Source organism: Harpia harpyja, chromosome 18 (assembly GCF_026419915.1).
Source record: "Harpia harpyja isolate bHarHar1 chromosome 18, bHarHar1 primary haplotype, whole genome shotgun sequence".
NCBI classification, from domain to species: domain Eukaryota; kingdom Metazoa; phylum Chordata; class Aves; order Accipitriformes; family Accipitridae; genus Harpia; species Harpia harpyja.
Genome location: NC_068957.1, coordinates 18008755 through 18025169, shown reverse-complemented (window position 1 = coordinate 18025169; position 16415 = coordinate 18008755). Strand labels below are relative to the sequence as shown.

The following is a 16415-nucleotide window of genomic DNA, read 5'->3' as shown; positions in this document are numbered from 1 at the left end:
AATTTGAGCGGGATTGTTTGTGCTAGGAGTTGAGCAAAAGCCAGCCAGGCTGCACCGGGTCGTTGTCTTTGACTGATCTGTGCCCAGGAAAAGTCTTGCTGGTGCTGGTGCAGTCCTGCAGCTCCCTGAATCAGCGTTAGTTTTCTCCTGGTTTAGCTCCCTGAATCAGCTCACCACACAGTCCCTTGAGCACCAGAGCCAGCAGGAGGTCTTGGTGGTAACATGAAACTTTCTCCCTACTCTAAAAGTTCTTTCAACTTGACTGTTCATTTTATAGGGGTCTGGTGGATACCAGTTCTTGCAGACTCAGAGGAAATCCTCCTCCCTCCAGCCCCAAGCCTGGAAGTGGGAGAGACCTCCCCAGGAGAACAGGGTCCTCCAACCCAGGCTAAAATTGGGTTTCCAGGAGGATGCTTCTGCCTGCTTAAAGTAACTGGGACACCAGGCAGCAAGGCGCACGGAGGTACCTCGCTGCGTAAAGTGCATGGGCATTAACTGCATCTTTATTCCTTTATTTTTCCCCTCGCAGGAGAACAAAAGGATGAAACAGTGTTTGGAGGAAGAGCTTAAATCCAGGAAGGACTTGGAGAAGCTGGTTAGAAGGCTGCTGAAGCAGACGGATGAGTGTGGCAGGGAAGACACGGGGCGCAAGTCATCCCTGATTGCCTGAATTAGGGGAGAAGCTGCTGGCAGTGGTTTGTGACCTCAGGTGTTTTTTGGGAAGCGGAACTGGATCCTTTGCCTCTTCTTGCTCCTTATTTTGTTGGTTTGGGGAATTTTGTTACCAAAAAAAAAAAAAGTAATGGAGAAAAAAAATTGGTTTTCTTCCATCCAATAAGGAAATAAACCAGAAACAATCGATCACAACTAAACCAGTAAGCAAGCGGTCCATGATTCACAATTCATCTGCAGCAACTAATACCTCATCCGTACCCGCTACTGGGAGCAAATACAAACTCTGCTAATGATTGCCACTCACAGAGGGTTTGGCAGCAGTTTCCTAGAGGAAGCTTAAGCACTTTTTAATGCTTTCATTCTTTTCAAAAGCACCGGTACCTATTTATTGAATGAAAACATTATTGAGGTGGCATTGAGCAGAAACCAAAAAGCACCATGCTCCTCTTTTCAGATAATCACAACTGGGGAAGATTTTCCCAACCACCTTCTTTTTCCCCATTAGTTGACTGTAGCGAACTAGAGCCCAGCAATACTGTGGTTCCCGTGTGGCCTTGATACTGATTAAAATGTGCAATTAACATGAAGACATTTGAACTCCTTGGGGAAGTCAGATCTGGAGCACCTGTCAGAGCGCATGGGAAGGTATGTTGCACAGTGCTGCCTCCTAACAGCTCGTGATCAGCACAACAGGTAACTGCTGTTCTGCCCCCCCATCCCTTTTCTTATGCATGACCTATAACTCCTACCCCCTGGTTTTTCACGTTGAGTGTCCAGGTATCGTATGAGTTTATAGTTTTGCTGTGCTTCCCCTTGCAGGACATGCTTTTCTCTGTATGAAATGTAAACACTGCTTGACAACAAAAAACAACCCCCAAGTGTGCTGGTTCCCTGCTCCCTTCTGCCCACGTTAGGCTCTCCATCGCTCCTTTCCAAAGGCTGGGAACCTAGCCAACGGCCACTTCTCTCCCCATCGCCCCAAAGGGGCTTTCGGCTAGGAAAAAGGAACTTTCTCTTGGGATAGGAAAGATATTTATGTTTATGCTTTGACAAGAACTGAAACGCTCCTGGGGCAAGGACGTGCAACACCCTTCCAGATCCCTGCACAGCTCCTCGAACACGGCACACAGGCAACATGCATATGTATCGGCTATCTTCATCTTATTTGGTGTTATACTCTAGTTTAGAACTGATGTTTTCCTTCCTTCCTTCCTTAGCAGCATTATAAAAGTAACCTTCTGTTAAAGTTAATAATAAGTCTTACGTATATCACAGGGCAGCATGGTCCCAGGGTGTGCAGACACACCACAGCTCATTACAGTCATACCATTACGTTGGTCATGAAGGACATAATAGAGGCAATAATTACAACTCCCTCCTCTCAGTTAAAATTTAGCCCCAACATAGCAAATGGTGTTTGGGGAGAGCTAGACTCCAAAACATCACAAGGAGTATAAACAGAAACGCTTTTTAAATCTAAGCTGTTTCTAGGACAAACCAGAGGTCTTTCTTGCTCTGGCTACACTTGCCATCTCCAGAGCATCCCAGCTGGATGGCAGCTCCCCACATCCCTGCCCAGGTACACAGTTGAGCAGTTTGGTCAACAGTCAAGCCCTGCTGTGCTGGTTAATCGTTTTCCAGGGTAACAACCTTTGCTGCACACTGAGCAGCTCAAGCTGCTATTCTGGGATGCCATGCCCAAACACCCTGCCATTGACCGGTCCTGCTGCCTGCCCGAAGGCGGGCTGGGGACCGGGCTCGCAATGTGCAGCCAGTGCAAGGAAGCAAACCAAGGGCCGTTTACACTCCGAGGAGAGGGTAGAAATGTTTCCCTGCTGCCCCCCGGTTTAGTTGAAACCTGTGCTGTGTACATATGCATGTTTGTAAGATGTAATGTGATGGAGGGCACACTGGGACACGTTGGATCAAGTGTTTGTCAAGAGCTAGAAGCCAAAAAAGACAAGAAAACAAAATAAAAAGGAAAAGAAGCCATGCCGGATGGACAGCAATGTTTCCATATTTACTTTGTTTACAGTGCTTTGTAAATAGGTTCCAGTGAGTGTCTTTAGATGGATGTTGTGTCAGCTGCCTTCCAGTTTATCTTTGTCATGTAGGTTTATTTACTGTAACTACTTATGCAAGTTCAACTTTTCTAACATGTTTTTATTTTGAACAGTTTTTTAATTGACATTTTCAACAAATAAAGAAGGATAAAAATCGCTTCTTAGCTCTCGGTGCTACTTCCTTTGTTTCCACCACAAAAGCAAAGCCAGTGCTTGCTCTGGGCATCCCTGATTTGCTCAAAATGCCCGTGGCTGCATGATCCACCCTCCGATTTACTGGATGCTGGTGGGGATACTGGTGCAAAAGGCAATGCTGGCACTTGGGCTGTTGTTCCCACCATCACCCAGACTTGTGGCAGGGAAGCGTGCCTCGTCCCACGGGAAGGAGATGCATTTCCATCCCTCAAGCTCCGCCTGCACTCTGCGAACAAGGACGCTTTATGGAGAACTAGCTGCTCTCCGCTGCACCAGCGGGTTGCTGTAGATAAGTGACTTCCTGCCTGTTTGAGATTTTTTTTTTTTGTTCAAGTTTTTTTCTGGCGATTAGGTGTGGTGACAGGATTTCCTTTGGTCTACCACTTGGACAAGACCTCTCATGCATGCTGGTATTTTTAACTCTTTGGTAGAGACATGCTGCGCTCTCAGCCTGCAGCCAAACCGGGAGGATCGAGGGCCAGACCCTGCTCTCCCTCACCAAACACAGCAGTCAGAGTGGGAAAAAGAACAAGTGAAAAAGAAACACTGGCCTTGGGCACATTGTAGAAAAACACTGAAGTCTGCGAGGGAGCCTGCTTGAACCCCAGTGGCACTTTGGGGAATTATTGCACAGGCAGAGCAGGGCCACATCCAGACCTGAGTGCCCCAGAGCCTGCACTGGGCAGAAGAGCAAGGAGGAGGCATCCCCCTGGGCTCAATTTGGAGGGAGCATCTCCACTCCTGGGTCCCCATGAGGCCGGATCCAGGCCTTAACCAGAGACCATCCATCCTGCTCTCCTACTGAATGCAGGGTCCCTTTGGCCTCCTCTCTTGTGCCAACTCCCAAACAGCCCCTTTGCATGACCTAACTCTAATGCAGACAGCACCAGCATCCTCCAAGCAATGGAGTTTGGCTCCGGATGACCACTGTGAAAAACCAGAAAAAAAACCCCAACAGCTTAATCTGTGCAGCCCAAACCACCGCCGCGGCTGGGGATGTCCTGGAGGCGACCGTTTGTGGTGGGTGGGCTGTTCCCACTAACCGTGCCGGTGCAGCACCGCTCCGCTGGACAAGTGCACCCGAATCCAAAATAAATGGGAGGGAGAAGTCTCCCTTGCCCCCAGGCAGGGGTGCATGGAATGGGTTTGGCCTCCTAGAAAAGGTGGGGACCTTGCCAGTGGGGACCCTGCCCCGACCAGGAGAAAGGGCTGTCACCAAGCAAGTGGTGCCGAGGTAAGGCTGGTACCCAGGCACACGGTGCCTGAGAAGGGGGATAAGGAAAAAAAAAAAAAAGACCCAAAGTAGTGCACAGAGGTGCTAGGACACACTTGTCACCCGAGTGGCTACCATGCACAGACACACAGCACATGGCCGGCCATCCTACAGCTCCTGCTGCCCAGCAGCCCTGAGCTCAGTGGCACAAGGTGGAGAGACCCAGCTTGGAAACTGGCATCCCAATCTTTTTTTAAGGAAAAAAAACCACCCAAAATCTCATTTCTTATATAGAACTAAAATATATATTTTATATATATATATATTTGCTGGTGAGCTCAGTGTGTCTTGAGCCATGCAAGCACCCCTCCCAGCAGATAACTACACTGCTGCTTGCTCCTGATGCTGCTCATCCATGGCCCTCTGTGCCAGTCCTGCTGATGTGCCCCACGTACTCATCACCTTCTCATCCCCTTCTCCCTTCTTTACTCAGAAAGAAAAACAAAAATCAGTTCAGAAAAGCTAAAATCCGCAGCCCAAGGAGTGACAGAGGGGCTCCACGTCAAGGGAAAAATCAATGTATTGACGACCTTCAAACTTTCCACGGCAAGAGGAAACCTGTACCCGCCACGGCACCGGGCAGGGGCCAGGGAGGAGAACAAAGCCGCTCGGGAGACGGCCACAGCTGGATGGTAGCAATCGCATCTCCTCCCCTCCCACGCACTACCTCACATCTGAATCCCACGGGCTATTTTTGGCAAGCGAAGTAACTGGAGCCAAGAAACAAAAGCCCTGGGAAGGCAGCAGTGCGGGCAGGGGGCTGGGGCCAGGTGGGCAGGGGAGGCGGCAGTTGGCATCTGCTGCTCTTGCTGCAGAATTTATTAAGTTGTTTTGTGCCTATTTTTTTTTCCTCCCCTCTTTGTTTCCCCCAACCACGCATGAAAATCTATTTCTCCATGTGATTTGCCGCTCCTGGATCCCCTCTCAGTGATTTGGGCTGGGGATCGCAGCCTGGCCCAAACCCTCCGGTGGGTGCTCCTGGCCACCAAAGCCGGGGGGCTGCGGGGGGATTTCAAAGCTGCGCACCGATCACAATTTCCCCTCGCCCATGACAAACAGCGTTTCTGCTTCTGAAGGTTTTGGGCACCCGAAAATGGCCACGCACAAGCTCCTCGCAGCAATCCCTTCCTCTCCTCATCTGCTCGCTCCCAGCCAGCTTTTTCCCCTTTCTCAGACCACGCCGCTTTGCATGATCTTTGCTTTCTCCTGTGGTTCCCACTCACACTCCCACCACGGCCAGGCACCTCCACCTCCCCTGCAGAGGTTCGGGGCTCTCCAGCCACACCAGCACTGACTCCGCGAGCCCAGCCCGCAGGGGCTGGCCGGGTTTCAGCAGCAGCGGGGATGTGGTGGGACCCATGCCACTTCAGGAGGTGGTGGGACCCACGCCACCGCAGGAGGCAGCAGCCACCCAGCCCCTGCCACCCCAGGATCCCACCTCGTGCAGCATCCATCCCTCTGCTCCAAAGCAGACATGTCCCTGCAGGCTCCGTGACCTTAGGGCAAGCAGGAATAGTCCTCTTCCAGCCAGGTGTCCTAAATTCCCTTAAATTAGCTCCCACCCCTCTGCTCCACAGCTGTGCTGGGGGCTCCAGCACTGATGCCTCCCTGCCTTCCCAGGGCAGGGGGGGTCCCTGCTCTCTCTTCCAGCCAAAATGCCCTTGGTGCTGCATGGCCCTGGCACCCCAAGATGCCCCAAGGAGCAGGGTGGGATGGCTGCCCCCAGAGGCTTTTGGGACTGGCTGTCCCCACTGTGCCCCCCAGTGCCACCCCTCTGCCCTTTTGGTCCCCAGACCCCAAGCAGGACCCTGGGGAAATCCCAGCCTGGGGCCGAGAAGGGTGAGCGGCGTTTAAAGCATACAAAGCACCTATCTCTTAATTCATAAATTGTATTAGTTGCAGTGGATGAAACCCCACACTCGGGAAGGGGGAACCATGAACATTGAAATATGCTGCAAAACAGAGCTACGGCCATGCGCAGTCCCTTGGCACACAGTCCCTCTCTGTTGAGGAATATAAGATGGTTTTAGTTAAATAAGTAGTTTTTATACACAGCGTCAGAGCGGTCCGTTCCCTGATGGTGATAGGCAGTTTTGGAGAACGGCCATCAAATACATATTAAATTATAGTAAAACCAGACTGTCTCTAAGCCTCCCCATCTTTGGGAGGGGGCCAAGCCGGTCACCCAGGACTGCAATGAGCTGTGCAAAGACCGCCCTGACTGTCCTGGCAGTGGTGGCACTCAGGCACTGTGTTAGGACCAGACCTGCAGCCTCCAGCCAAGCAAACCCTAAGGACTGCCCAAATCTGAAAGCTCTTCCACTTGCAAACCTGTTGGCTTCCAGGAGTATTTCCAAACTTTTGCACTCTGACAAGCATGACCCGTACAATCAAATGCTCCAGGCTTGCCACCTTTGGCATCTTTAGATGCTTTTGAAAAATGCTGCATCAATATCCTTGTGCCCTGCTGTTGCTCAGCTCACCTTCCCTGCGGGCCAAGCTGGAGAAGAGGGTCATGTGTGTCACCCAGATATACCCCCTGCCCGAGATGGGCTCCTGCCCGTCTGCACAGTCCTGCTCTCCTGGAGCTCCAGGAAAAGTGCCACATCCTCACTGAGGGCAGCCAGAAGATGCTTTGCACATGCACCTTGGAGGGCTTGGGAAGAAGCAGTTGGTCCTGCCACCTCCATGCTTTCCTGGTCCTCCTCCTAGGGTAGGAGGGGTCTCAGGAGAGGAGGCAGGTCCAAATTTGATGGTGGCGGCCAACACCCCTTCCACAGGGGAGTGAACGGCCCACAGGCAGAGGGTCCTCTACCTGCAGAGGTGGGAGGAGGACAGTCTGGCGAGCGGATTCGGGTCGCTGAGAGCAGAGCGCTGCTGGTGCCTTACTCGCACTCTGGCTTGAAATCAGCAGTCCCCCTGGGCCACCGATTGCCCCTCTGATGGAGGGCAATTGTCACCGAGCGTGAACACGACCAAGGCAGTGTCACCCTAAACAAGAAGGCTGGTTGAGTTTCGTAGATAGGCATGGGTGGAAAAAAGGCAGTTCTCAAGATAAAGCAGACAGTTAGGGTGGCAACGATGCATCACCAGCAGCTAGCACATACGGACAGCGTTTGGCTGATTGATTCCTTTAGAGGAGACGTTCCTAAGCCTTTTAATGTTTTTCCGTTGATGTTTTGTAGGCAGATTGGTATGGGAGATATGTATGAACCTAGCTTGGCTGGAGTACTACCCTGAGCCATCCTACGTTGTTAGGAAAGAAACGTTGATAGTAGAATTTGCTAAATAAAGCTCTTGTGACATAACGGGGACATCCACCCTGCCAGGCGCGCAGGGCATGGTGGACTCAGACACACACCAGCATGTACCAAACCGTTGGCAACGAAAGAAAAAAGCAAAGTGCAGACAACAACAGCTTCAAACTTTGTTCCGTTTGTGTTCATTAATAAATAACAAAATATACAAATTAAGAAACAAGAAAACCAAAGAGGCAGAGGAACATAAATACGGGAAACAGGGAAAGCCACTTTGCTCAACGAAGTCAGGCTGGACCCCCAGCTCAGGTCAGTCCCCTCCTCACTACAGCTTGAAGATGCCAAAGTAGGTGCTGCCGTGGCTGTAGTTCACTTGTGTTGAGTTTGTCACGTTGACAAAGACCATGTCACCCTCCCGGAGCTTGAAGACACCTCCCTCCCGGATGGACTGGAGGTCACAGAGAGACTTGGAGGTGCTGTGTGTGTCTAGTCCCTTCAGCAAGAGCCGGTCCTCTTCCATGGGGAGATACAAATAAATATAGAGGGTGAAGGGTGCCGAAGTCGCTGCCTTGGTGCAGAAGCTGACTTGGGAGTAGATGTAGTAGAGCCCTGCTTCCTTCACCTTCAGTTTCCCCTCCTGGTAGGATATCAAGCTGTTGTTCATGGGGCCATACGTCGTTGTCTGCCACTCTAGCACTGTAAGGGGAAAGCATGGCGGATGAGCTGGGAGAAGGAGACATCCAGTTTGGCAGGCTGATTTTGGGGGGACACCCTACAGACATTTGGCATCACAGCCTCTGTCTGCTGCAGGGTGCGGGAGTGGGTCCTGCCCACCCCAGGACACCATCCCCAGCCCAGGGGAGCAAGGTCCCCTTCCCAAAGGCCAGGACATGTTTAACCCATGTTTCTGGTCACTGGCTTTGACACCCTTGAATCAATGATGCGAGCAGAGGAGCATTTTGCTTCCTTCATCCAACCAAGTGGAAATTCTTAGCGTGGAGGATTGCACGCAGTTGCCACCGTGAGCCAAACACCCCGTGTCCACCCCTGTAGGGTTGCTCTCTTCATGGCTTTTGGTGGCACAGCCTCCGAGCCCTCAGCACGCTGCCAAAACACACTGCAGCTCCTATCTTCAGAGGCACCCATCCCAGGGCAGATAGTTTTTCCAAACTGGGTACTGCCTTTCCATCAAAGTCCCTCCTCCACTTGGCCTCCGCAGAAGGCAAGACTTTGCCAAGGAAGCACAAAAATGAACATCCCAGCCTGCAGGATGCAGAGCTGGAAGGGTTTTGCACGGCAAGTGCTGCCTCCCACCACCAGGACCACTGCCCATGCAGACCTGCTACTTCCATAGCTTTTGGGGCACTACTGGTGTCATCAGAGTAGCGCATGAACTCACACTCCTGCTGGAGTCAGTACAGATAAGTCAATACAGAGACGGGGAAGCCACGGCCATAGGGGCTGAGCTCAGCTACGACCTCCGGGAGGGATTTTGGCCCTCCGCTTTCCCCAGCCTACAGGGACACCTGTGAGAGCAGCAACAGTGAGCAACCTGGCTCCAAGGGGAATAACGGGTTCAACTGTCTCAGCCCAGAGTCCCAGTCCCCACAGTGGGGTGGCACGGGCGGTCCTGGGGGAGCCACGCAGCCCATGGTCCGTGCCCGTGCATCCCGCAGGGATGTTTCCTCTGTGCCCGACTGCCGAGGCTGAGTCGAGCTCCAGGCAGCTGCTGCTCTCGGGGCAATCTCAACCTGCTTTATAGGCTCAGCAAGTGCTTAAGCAGGGAGTTTTAAAATGCAGTGAGTTTCTTGCTTCTTTGATCTTATCTAACACTAAGCTTTCCACAGGTAGACTGAGCCCTGGGTGAAATGCTGCGTCAGAGATGGAAAGAGCAGTTGCAGATTACTGGCAGTTACTCCAGAATTAAATCAAAAGTGCTCAGATTGCGAAATCTTTGCCAGATTGAGAGACTGACCTTGCAAGCTCTTACTCACTTCGGTAATCCTTGCTCTTGCAGGATGCCCCTTAGCTAAGGCTACACTGGCGGATGGAGCTGCGAGAGCAACCACAGTCCGTGCAGAGGGATGCACGAATGCAAACGGACTCACGTGCGTTTCTCAAACCTAACGCGGCCATAGGTGTGAATAAGTGCAGCTTGCCTAAATCAGTTTGGAGCTATCTATGTTGCGACTGTAAAGTCATCAGCCAGCCCATATTGCTACCAGGACCACTACAGGTGGGAGGATGATTAGATCAGCAGATACAATATGCCAGCAGAGCCCTCCCGCAGCAGTCAGCGTGGCAAGACGTGGCCAGGAGAGCAAAAGCGTTGTGTTTTGAGTCCAAAAGAAAAGTGAGAGGTTGGTTTCCTTAAATACAAAGAGAAATAGTTTTCCGCTCATAAAAAACACTGTAAAGATTAAGCCACTGCGGTGCATTTCTAGGAAGGCGTATATAAGGCTACTGAGGACAGCTGGCATGGGATGCGTGAACCCCATGTGGCACAGGCGCACGTGGTGACGTGACCACTGGGAGGTTTGCTGTGTCTTGGGGACGACATGCTTTCATGCTGGGGTTGTATTGTCCCTGTCCCTACCCTTACAGAGCCATGGGGCAGGATTGCAGGGTCCGGCTCGGGGATGCACGCTGCCGTGCCCCACTGGGTCCCTGGCCAAGGCAGTGCCGAGCGGGTCTGTCTTACCTGAGACTACCTTGTTGCTCTTCTGACCTGCCAGGTGGGCTGCAATCGGCTGCCTCTTCTCCGCTGCAATTCAGAAAAGTTGGTGTTAGCGATGCCTCGGTACCCGCTGTCCCCCTCCAGCAGCACAGCTCCTCTGCAGAGACCGCGGCACCTCCCACCCTTGATATTTCTGTGTGGGCCAAATCCAGCTCAGAGACACAGTCTCCAAAGTCCACCCCCAGCTTTGAGTGCGGCAGGATCTGGCTTCTGCTCAGCAAAGACACTCAGTTGCCTTCAAGGTGGAGCCTCCGAGGGACAAAGAGGGATAAAGACTGTGCCACCTTGCCCACTGTGGGAACAGGAGCTGGATGTGCCTGCCCCTTACCTGCCACGGGCGTCTCGTTTTTGTGCATCAAATGGAGATGCTCATGGTGCTTATGGCCTGCAATGCAAAAAGGCCAATTAATTTTGGATTCATTTTCATTGACTTCAGGCAACATGGCACCCAGAGCCACCTGCCCTGGTGAGACAGCCATGCCCAGTGCCTCCCTCTGCCAGCCCCATGCCGTGCACAGTCCTACCCCCATGGGGATGCTCCAAACCCCGACCCGGTCCCCTGCCTCCGTGCCGTGCCCTGGGGCACCAGCGGGCTGTCGCAAGGTGAAGGAAACCCCTTCCCAGGCCAACCTACTCCTCCTGCCCCTAGCAAGCCACGGGTGCACTGATGGCACCAGGAAACTCACCTCTCTGCATTTCAAACTTGGGCTGTCCCTTGCCGGCTCCCCCATCCTGTAACAACAGCAAAAATATTTATTTTCTTTTAAGATGTACAAATCAATGATTTTGAAAGCTTCCGTGTAAAGGGTGCTCAGGTTGGTGCTGTTTGGCCCCAACAGTTCTGCCAGCTCTTGGCAGAGCGTACCCGAAACTGCAGAGTCCCTCCAGTACTTTCCCCAGGATCACATTATGGCCATGGGCTGACAAGCTGTTTGCAGCAAGGGGTTTGTAGGGTTTATGATCTTAGGTTTTATGCAATTAAAATGATGTGATGGGGAAAGTTTATTTGAAAAAAAAGAAAGAAACAAACAAAAAATCTCCTTTTCATTTAAAACCATGTCAGAGATGCTGTAGATGCTGCCCAGCAAGCTGGGCACATCCCTGCCCCTACAAGAGGGGGTTTTCAGGACTGCTGAGCAGGGCCCATCTCAGAGACAGTTTTCTGTTGTTAGTTCGGTACTGATGCAAACCTGAAGGTTTAGCTGAGGCATTTGATGCCATCGGGCACTGACAACGAGGAAGAAATATCCCTCTCCTGCCTGCTCTGGCCAGGAAAGCCACTCCTAAACAGCGAATTCAAGGGCTGAGCAGGCTGAGAGCACCTCATCCCTGGCTGGGCAGCCCTCAGCCGCGCCAAGAGGACATTGCAGTGCAGGCTGGCTCTTTGGTACCCAAATGTGACGAGCCACTGCACTGGCTGGAGGTGCCATCCCTGAGCCCGTAGGGTGGCATTTGCATAGCATCTTCCTCCTCCTCGCCAGGAGCCGTGCCGCCTGGCCCAAGCCTTGCACCGTCATCGACACCTGGGCAACGTGGGTGTAAAAGTGCTCCCAGCGGCGGGTGGCTGCAAGCATCCTCACAGCCACCCGGCACAGGATCAGAGCAAGGTGCCAGACAGCAGAAAATCAATGTTTTTCAGACCAGGATCAAAGCGCAGAGCCAGGGTGGCTGCAGCTCCATCCCCGCCAACGTGAGCCCCAAGCACCCCTCGGCATGCTGCAGCTGGACGTGCTCTGGCCAAGACCATTTTGAGAAAAAAATGGATGAGATTTTTCAATGAGAGCAATATAGTGTAAAAAAAGGGCATGTGCTATGCAGCCCCAAGATAAAAAAAAGCTTGGGGTGAAGCTGTGTGTGTGCCTCTGGGAGCCCCCCTCCACCTTCAATGGGGTCTTTATCCTCCTAACAGCAGTGTACCTTGCACTGGAGGTCCTGGAAGCCCTTTAAAATCTTTTCACAGTCCAATAATGTCGACTTCTGACCTTCTGCTGTCTGACATTTCTGTATTTTTCTCACGAACACGTAATCTTCATTTAAGCTCAACACCTCTTCCATCTGCCGGGAGGAGAGAGAAGAAAGGGTGAATGGGATGTTAGTGGGAAACCTGCAACAGCTGGCAGCGGAACCACGCTGTATTCCTGCCAGCAATAAATGGCAGCCTGGAAAGCTCAGGGTCAGTTGTTCAGCATCGGGATGAGCCGGGCAGACATACTGCAGGTACCGAGTGCTCCCACCAGCCACCCGGCACAGCATCTGCACCCGCATCCACCGGGAATTGCATCCAGGGGGCTGACCCTTGCTGGCAATGCTGGATAAAAGGAGGACTGCTCAGGATCCCTTCCTATTTTCTACCACCTTGATAATGAATTTAAATTTCCCACTCTGCCTTTTCCAAAAGGCAGATGGCAAATACCCACTCGCCTGCATTTACAGACAGCAGCACAGAAATCTCAACGAGTGGCTCAGGGCTCGCTGCTGCTGCCCCAGTGGCCCTGGCAGGCAGCTGGGGTGCTCGCGCTGCCCTGGCCGTGCAGGGTGGCTTTTCATTTTTTCAGCTAGCTTATTGACTAAAAGAGCTGCCAAGAGACCAAAAGGACTTGTGGGTTAGGGCTGAATTCTGCCAAGAGCCTCAGATTAAAAAGAATCAGAAAGCCAAAAAAAGAATAAATATATAAAAATATATATAAATATATAAAAATACTGATTTTTGAATTGACACTTGTTTTTCGTAAAAACCTAACATTCAGCTAAACAGTAAAGAGAAGTGCAGACAGACGTGAGGACACACAGCCCGCCAGAGCACTCAGCGCAGGCAGCACTGGGATGTGGAGGGTCGGGTTTGAAGCGCTGCCATGAGCTCTGAAGGCAGCTGAAATTCTCCTGCCACCTGTGACCGTATTTCGGCTGCCTCTCATCCTCCGCCACGGCCCCGTGCAGCCACGTTTCGCTCTGCCAGGGATCCTCTACCCACCCCTTCACCCCCAGCTGCAGCCTCTGTGCAGTGAAGTCCCCTTCCATCCCCCCGACTTTTAAGCCCCTCTAGCTCAGGATTGCTCTCGACCCTTGAAGATCAGAACTCATCCACTTAAATTTCAATTTAAGTTGAGACAACATGTTTAAAAATCAGTAATGATGATCTTATCATTGTATCTGGTAAGGAGAACTCATTCTGCGTTTTAGACGCATTTCATTTCTTTAGCGGGTAGTCTTTTCTGCTTTGGAGGAAAGCAGCTTTAGATCAGTCATTTTAAGCATTGTGAAGTGTGGCTGCAGTCATGGCAACCTCAAAAAGAGTGTTTCAGTTTTTAATTTTTTGGTAAATATTGTCTCAAGTATGGGACAGGATCACGGATACTGTGTCTCTTCAAAAAAAGACAAAGTACTAAGATCCAGTCTTTTCTTCCCTAAGCAGAAAGACAGCATCTGAAGTGAGATGTTGGTCAAATTCATACATGCAAACACTAAAAAAAAATTTCATTTCTGGACCTCCCCATCCTCGCAATTAGTGTCACAGTGCTGCCAAGTGCTATGGCACCAAAAAAAACACCAACAAGCCTAAAAATAGCCACTTGTGTGTTTAAACCACACTCTCTTCTCCCCAGACTGGCCGCTGGCTGCCAGCTTTGCTATTAACAGCTCTTCTTGATTGATCCATTCTCGTCTTGTTAATGAAGGGAACAGATCTCTTCCTCAGCGTACATCTTAGTGGCAAATTAAAGCAGAAATGAGAACACGGGTATAATAAATGCCACTCCTGTGTCCATCTGGTGGCCAGCATCATCTTCTACCACGTTCATCCTTTTGGTGAGCACATCTCACCACGGCTGAAGGCAAATCGCGTTAGCAATCCAGCAGAGACAACTTTATTTCTCCACTTACCTTATCCATCTTCATGTGAAGATACAAACAGAAGAGTACGGTCCCAATCATCTGTGCTACAGTAAATACAGTGAGGAAGCCCATGAACATTTTCATGGTGCTGGGCGAGGTGCTGCTGATGGGTCGGGGCGTTGCAGGGCTGTAGGGTTCGTTCATCCTCCGTGCACGTTGCTGGGGCTCCTTCAAATGTGCTGCTTGCAAGTAGCATGAGAACTGTTGTGTGAGCACCCGCTGCTCAAGGGATACAGGTTGCAGCAACCTACACTTCCTGGAAAAAACTCTTCGTAGTGGGTAGGTTTGTTCACTACCATCTCCCACAACAAAAAAGGTTGCTTAGACTTTCTTCTCTGGTGCACTTCCATACTTTTTCCTACTGTTCTACCAGAAGCAGAAAGAGGTTCTTATTCCGTATATTCATATTTGCCCTCGAAACAGTCCAGAGTATGCGCCAGTGTTTTTTTTCCTGCTGTGGATGAAAGTTTCATGGCAAGTTGTGTTCAAAGAAGTGAAGACCATGAATACACAGACAGAGCTGCTGAACAGCACTGTGGGATGCCAGGGGCTAAGAAGCACTCGGAAAGTCAGTTGTTTCTCAAAAGAGGAAGAAAGGGGTTTTGCCCCCTGTTTCCTTCATGAGAAGGTTGATTTTGCAGTGAAGGCACTTGACTGAGGCAGGCGGGTTGTGCTGGTTTCTGGCCTTCCCTTGTGCTCCCCATGGGTGAAGTCTCTGCCTGGGTAGGCTGGAGAAAGGACCATCTCTATGGGCACTGCGACCCTAGTGTGGGCACGGCTTTCATGCTCCTCGACAGACAGCGGGACTTTGGGTCTTGGTGCTTGGCCATCACTTTGGAGACACAAGTTTTAAGCAGCTTTCTTGGTACCCTAGTGAGGTGCTCACCCTGCACCCAAGGGCACAAGCCACCTCAGACCCCGTCCCTACTTACCCGTGTTACCTATATCTATGTATCTGGGCATGAAAGGGACTGGTGGGGATGCTGGGCACTCCTGCCAGCTGCTGACCTCCCAGCATCACCACCATGCAACTTTGGGCAACCCGTGTCCCCTCTATGCACCCACACCTCTCAAGTCAGCAGCAGGGAGGCAAGGTCCTGCCCCCAAGCTCTTCAAGCATCCGACACTTGTGCAGCCATGCACCACCGATAAAATAATTTAGGGTAAATGCGGAGGGGTCTTCACTGCTTGCAACAGGGACAGACCTCCTTTTCTCCATGTAAAGAGGATAAATCTGGGTTTCTTTTGGGGTGCAGAGGAGGAGGGCTGCGAGGATGTACTGTGAGGAGGGCTGGGGGGCCGGTTTGAAGGTAGTCATCAACCCATCACGTAAAGTTGTTTTGAAAGTAGCATGCTAAAGGCAATGTTCTTATCAGATGTGCATGCAGCAAATAAAGGGTTGGATCCTGCTAGAAGCAGTGGGGTGCTCAGCAGGGTGCTGCTCGCCAGCAGCCCCAGGAAAGGAGGGTACACAGCGCCTTGTCAGGGCTGCTCAGAGTGTTGCAGGATGGAGTCCAGCATTCGCTTTTACTGTCTACCCACTCTCTCGCATCCTGTCCTGTGTGGTTAGGGCGCTGTGAGCTGCAAATGCAAAAGCTGGTAACGAAGCACAAACATCTCTGCAACCAAGTAAGAGTTTGACCTTGGCAGGTCACCATGTTCCTAAATATAGCATCCAAATCACAACTGTGGGATGGCACCAGGGTCTTCGTGGGGAGTAATTTGACAGCTGGGCAGAGGACAGCCTGGGGCTGAGGCTCTGGCTGGTGCTTGGGAGCCGTGTAACCCCTCACCGTGCCAGGACTATCACCCCTCTGCGACAAGGGGAGCTTTAGGATGGGGCTGCCAGCTCCAGGGCCAGTCCCCCAGTGTCACTTTTGCCTTCCAGAGGAGAGAGTGGCCCCGGGGGTCCCCCCCATGGATGCCCGTGCCCCAAGGGCTGCCCACGCACCCTTGCCATCCAAGGGCTGCCTTGCTGTCCAGCTCACCAGGGCTTCCCAGCTCCCACAGGAGCATCCTCCTGGCAGCAGCAAGGTGATCCAAACAGTGTTGGGGATGCACCGTGTTGGGTCGCAAGAGGGGGGTCCCCTTGGCGTCACTGGGCTTTGGACCCGGTCCCGGTCCTTTGGGCTTGCAGCCCTGCCGTGCGTGGGACCAAGCCCACGCACAGCCTGGGGGCACTGCCAAGCCACTGCTTTTGTTCCTTTTTATCTTAAAATTGGCATTATCTTTGGAAAGACCAGCCCTGGCCTCCTCACAGCGGTCTGGTCTGACACCAAGCTCCTACACACTGTCCTGGCCACGGCGAGCTTGCCACAGGCAAA

General features: G+C 51.8%; 2 protein-coding genes across 5 annotated transcripts in view; one reads left to right on the top strand and one right to left on the bottom strand.

Annotated features, from left to right (window-relative positions):
* Positions 1-2895, top strand: part of ARHGEF6 (Rac/Cdc42 guanine nucleotide exchange factor 6) — a 41275-nt gene extending 38380 nt beyond the window's left edge. For all 4 annotated transcript variants that reach the window (XM_052813964.1, XM_052813963.1, XM_052813965.1 and 1 more), the window contains one exon: positions 530-2895. In XM_052813964.1, the coding sequence (XP_052669924.1) occupies positions 530-670 (141 nt within the window). In that variant the 3' untranslated portion in view covers positions 671-2895. The remainder of the gene's footprint in view (positions 1-529) is intronic.
* Positions 2896-7645: 4750 nt separating this feature from the next.
* CD40LG (CD40 ligand) lies at positions 7646-15936 on the bottom strand. Its single transcript, XM_052814069.1, has 6 exons — positions 14080-15936; positions 12118-12255; positions 10887-10932; positions 10529-10585; positions 10165-10227; positions 7646-8159 (listed from the first exon to the last, which is right to left on the bottom strand). The coding sequence occupies exons 1-6, from the start codon at positions 14233-14235 to the stop codon at positions 7789-7791; spliced, it is 831 nt and encodes a 276-aa protein (XP_052670029.1). The 5' UTR covers positions 14236-15936; the 3' UTR covers positions 7646-7788.
* Positions 15937-16415: the final 479 nt, after the last annotated feature.

Excerpts from the sequence above, each read along its gene's own strand:
- CD40LG (XM_052814069.1), bottom strand. The coding sequence starts at position 14,235 with ATGAACGAACCCTACAGCCCTGCAACGCCCCGACCCATCAGCAGCACC. Across the intron at positions 12,256-14,079 it reads TTCACATGAAGATGGATAAG|ATGGAAGAGGTGTTGAGCTT; the intron begins GTAAGTGGAGAA and ends TCCTCCCGGCAG. Across the intron at positions 8,160-10,164 it reads GAGCAACAAGGTAGTCTCAG|TGCTAGAGTGGCAGACAACG; the intron begins GTAAGACAGACC and ends TTCCCCTTACAG.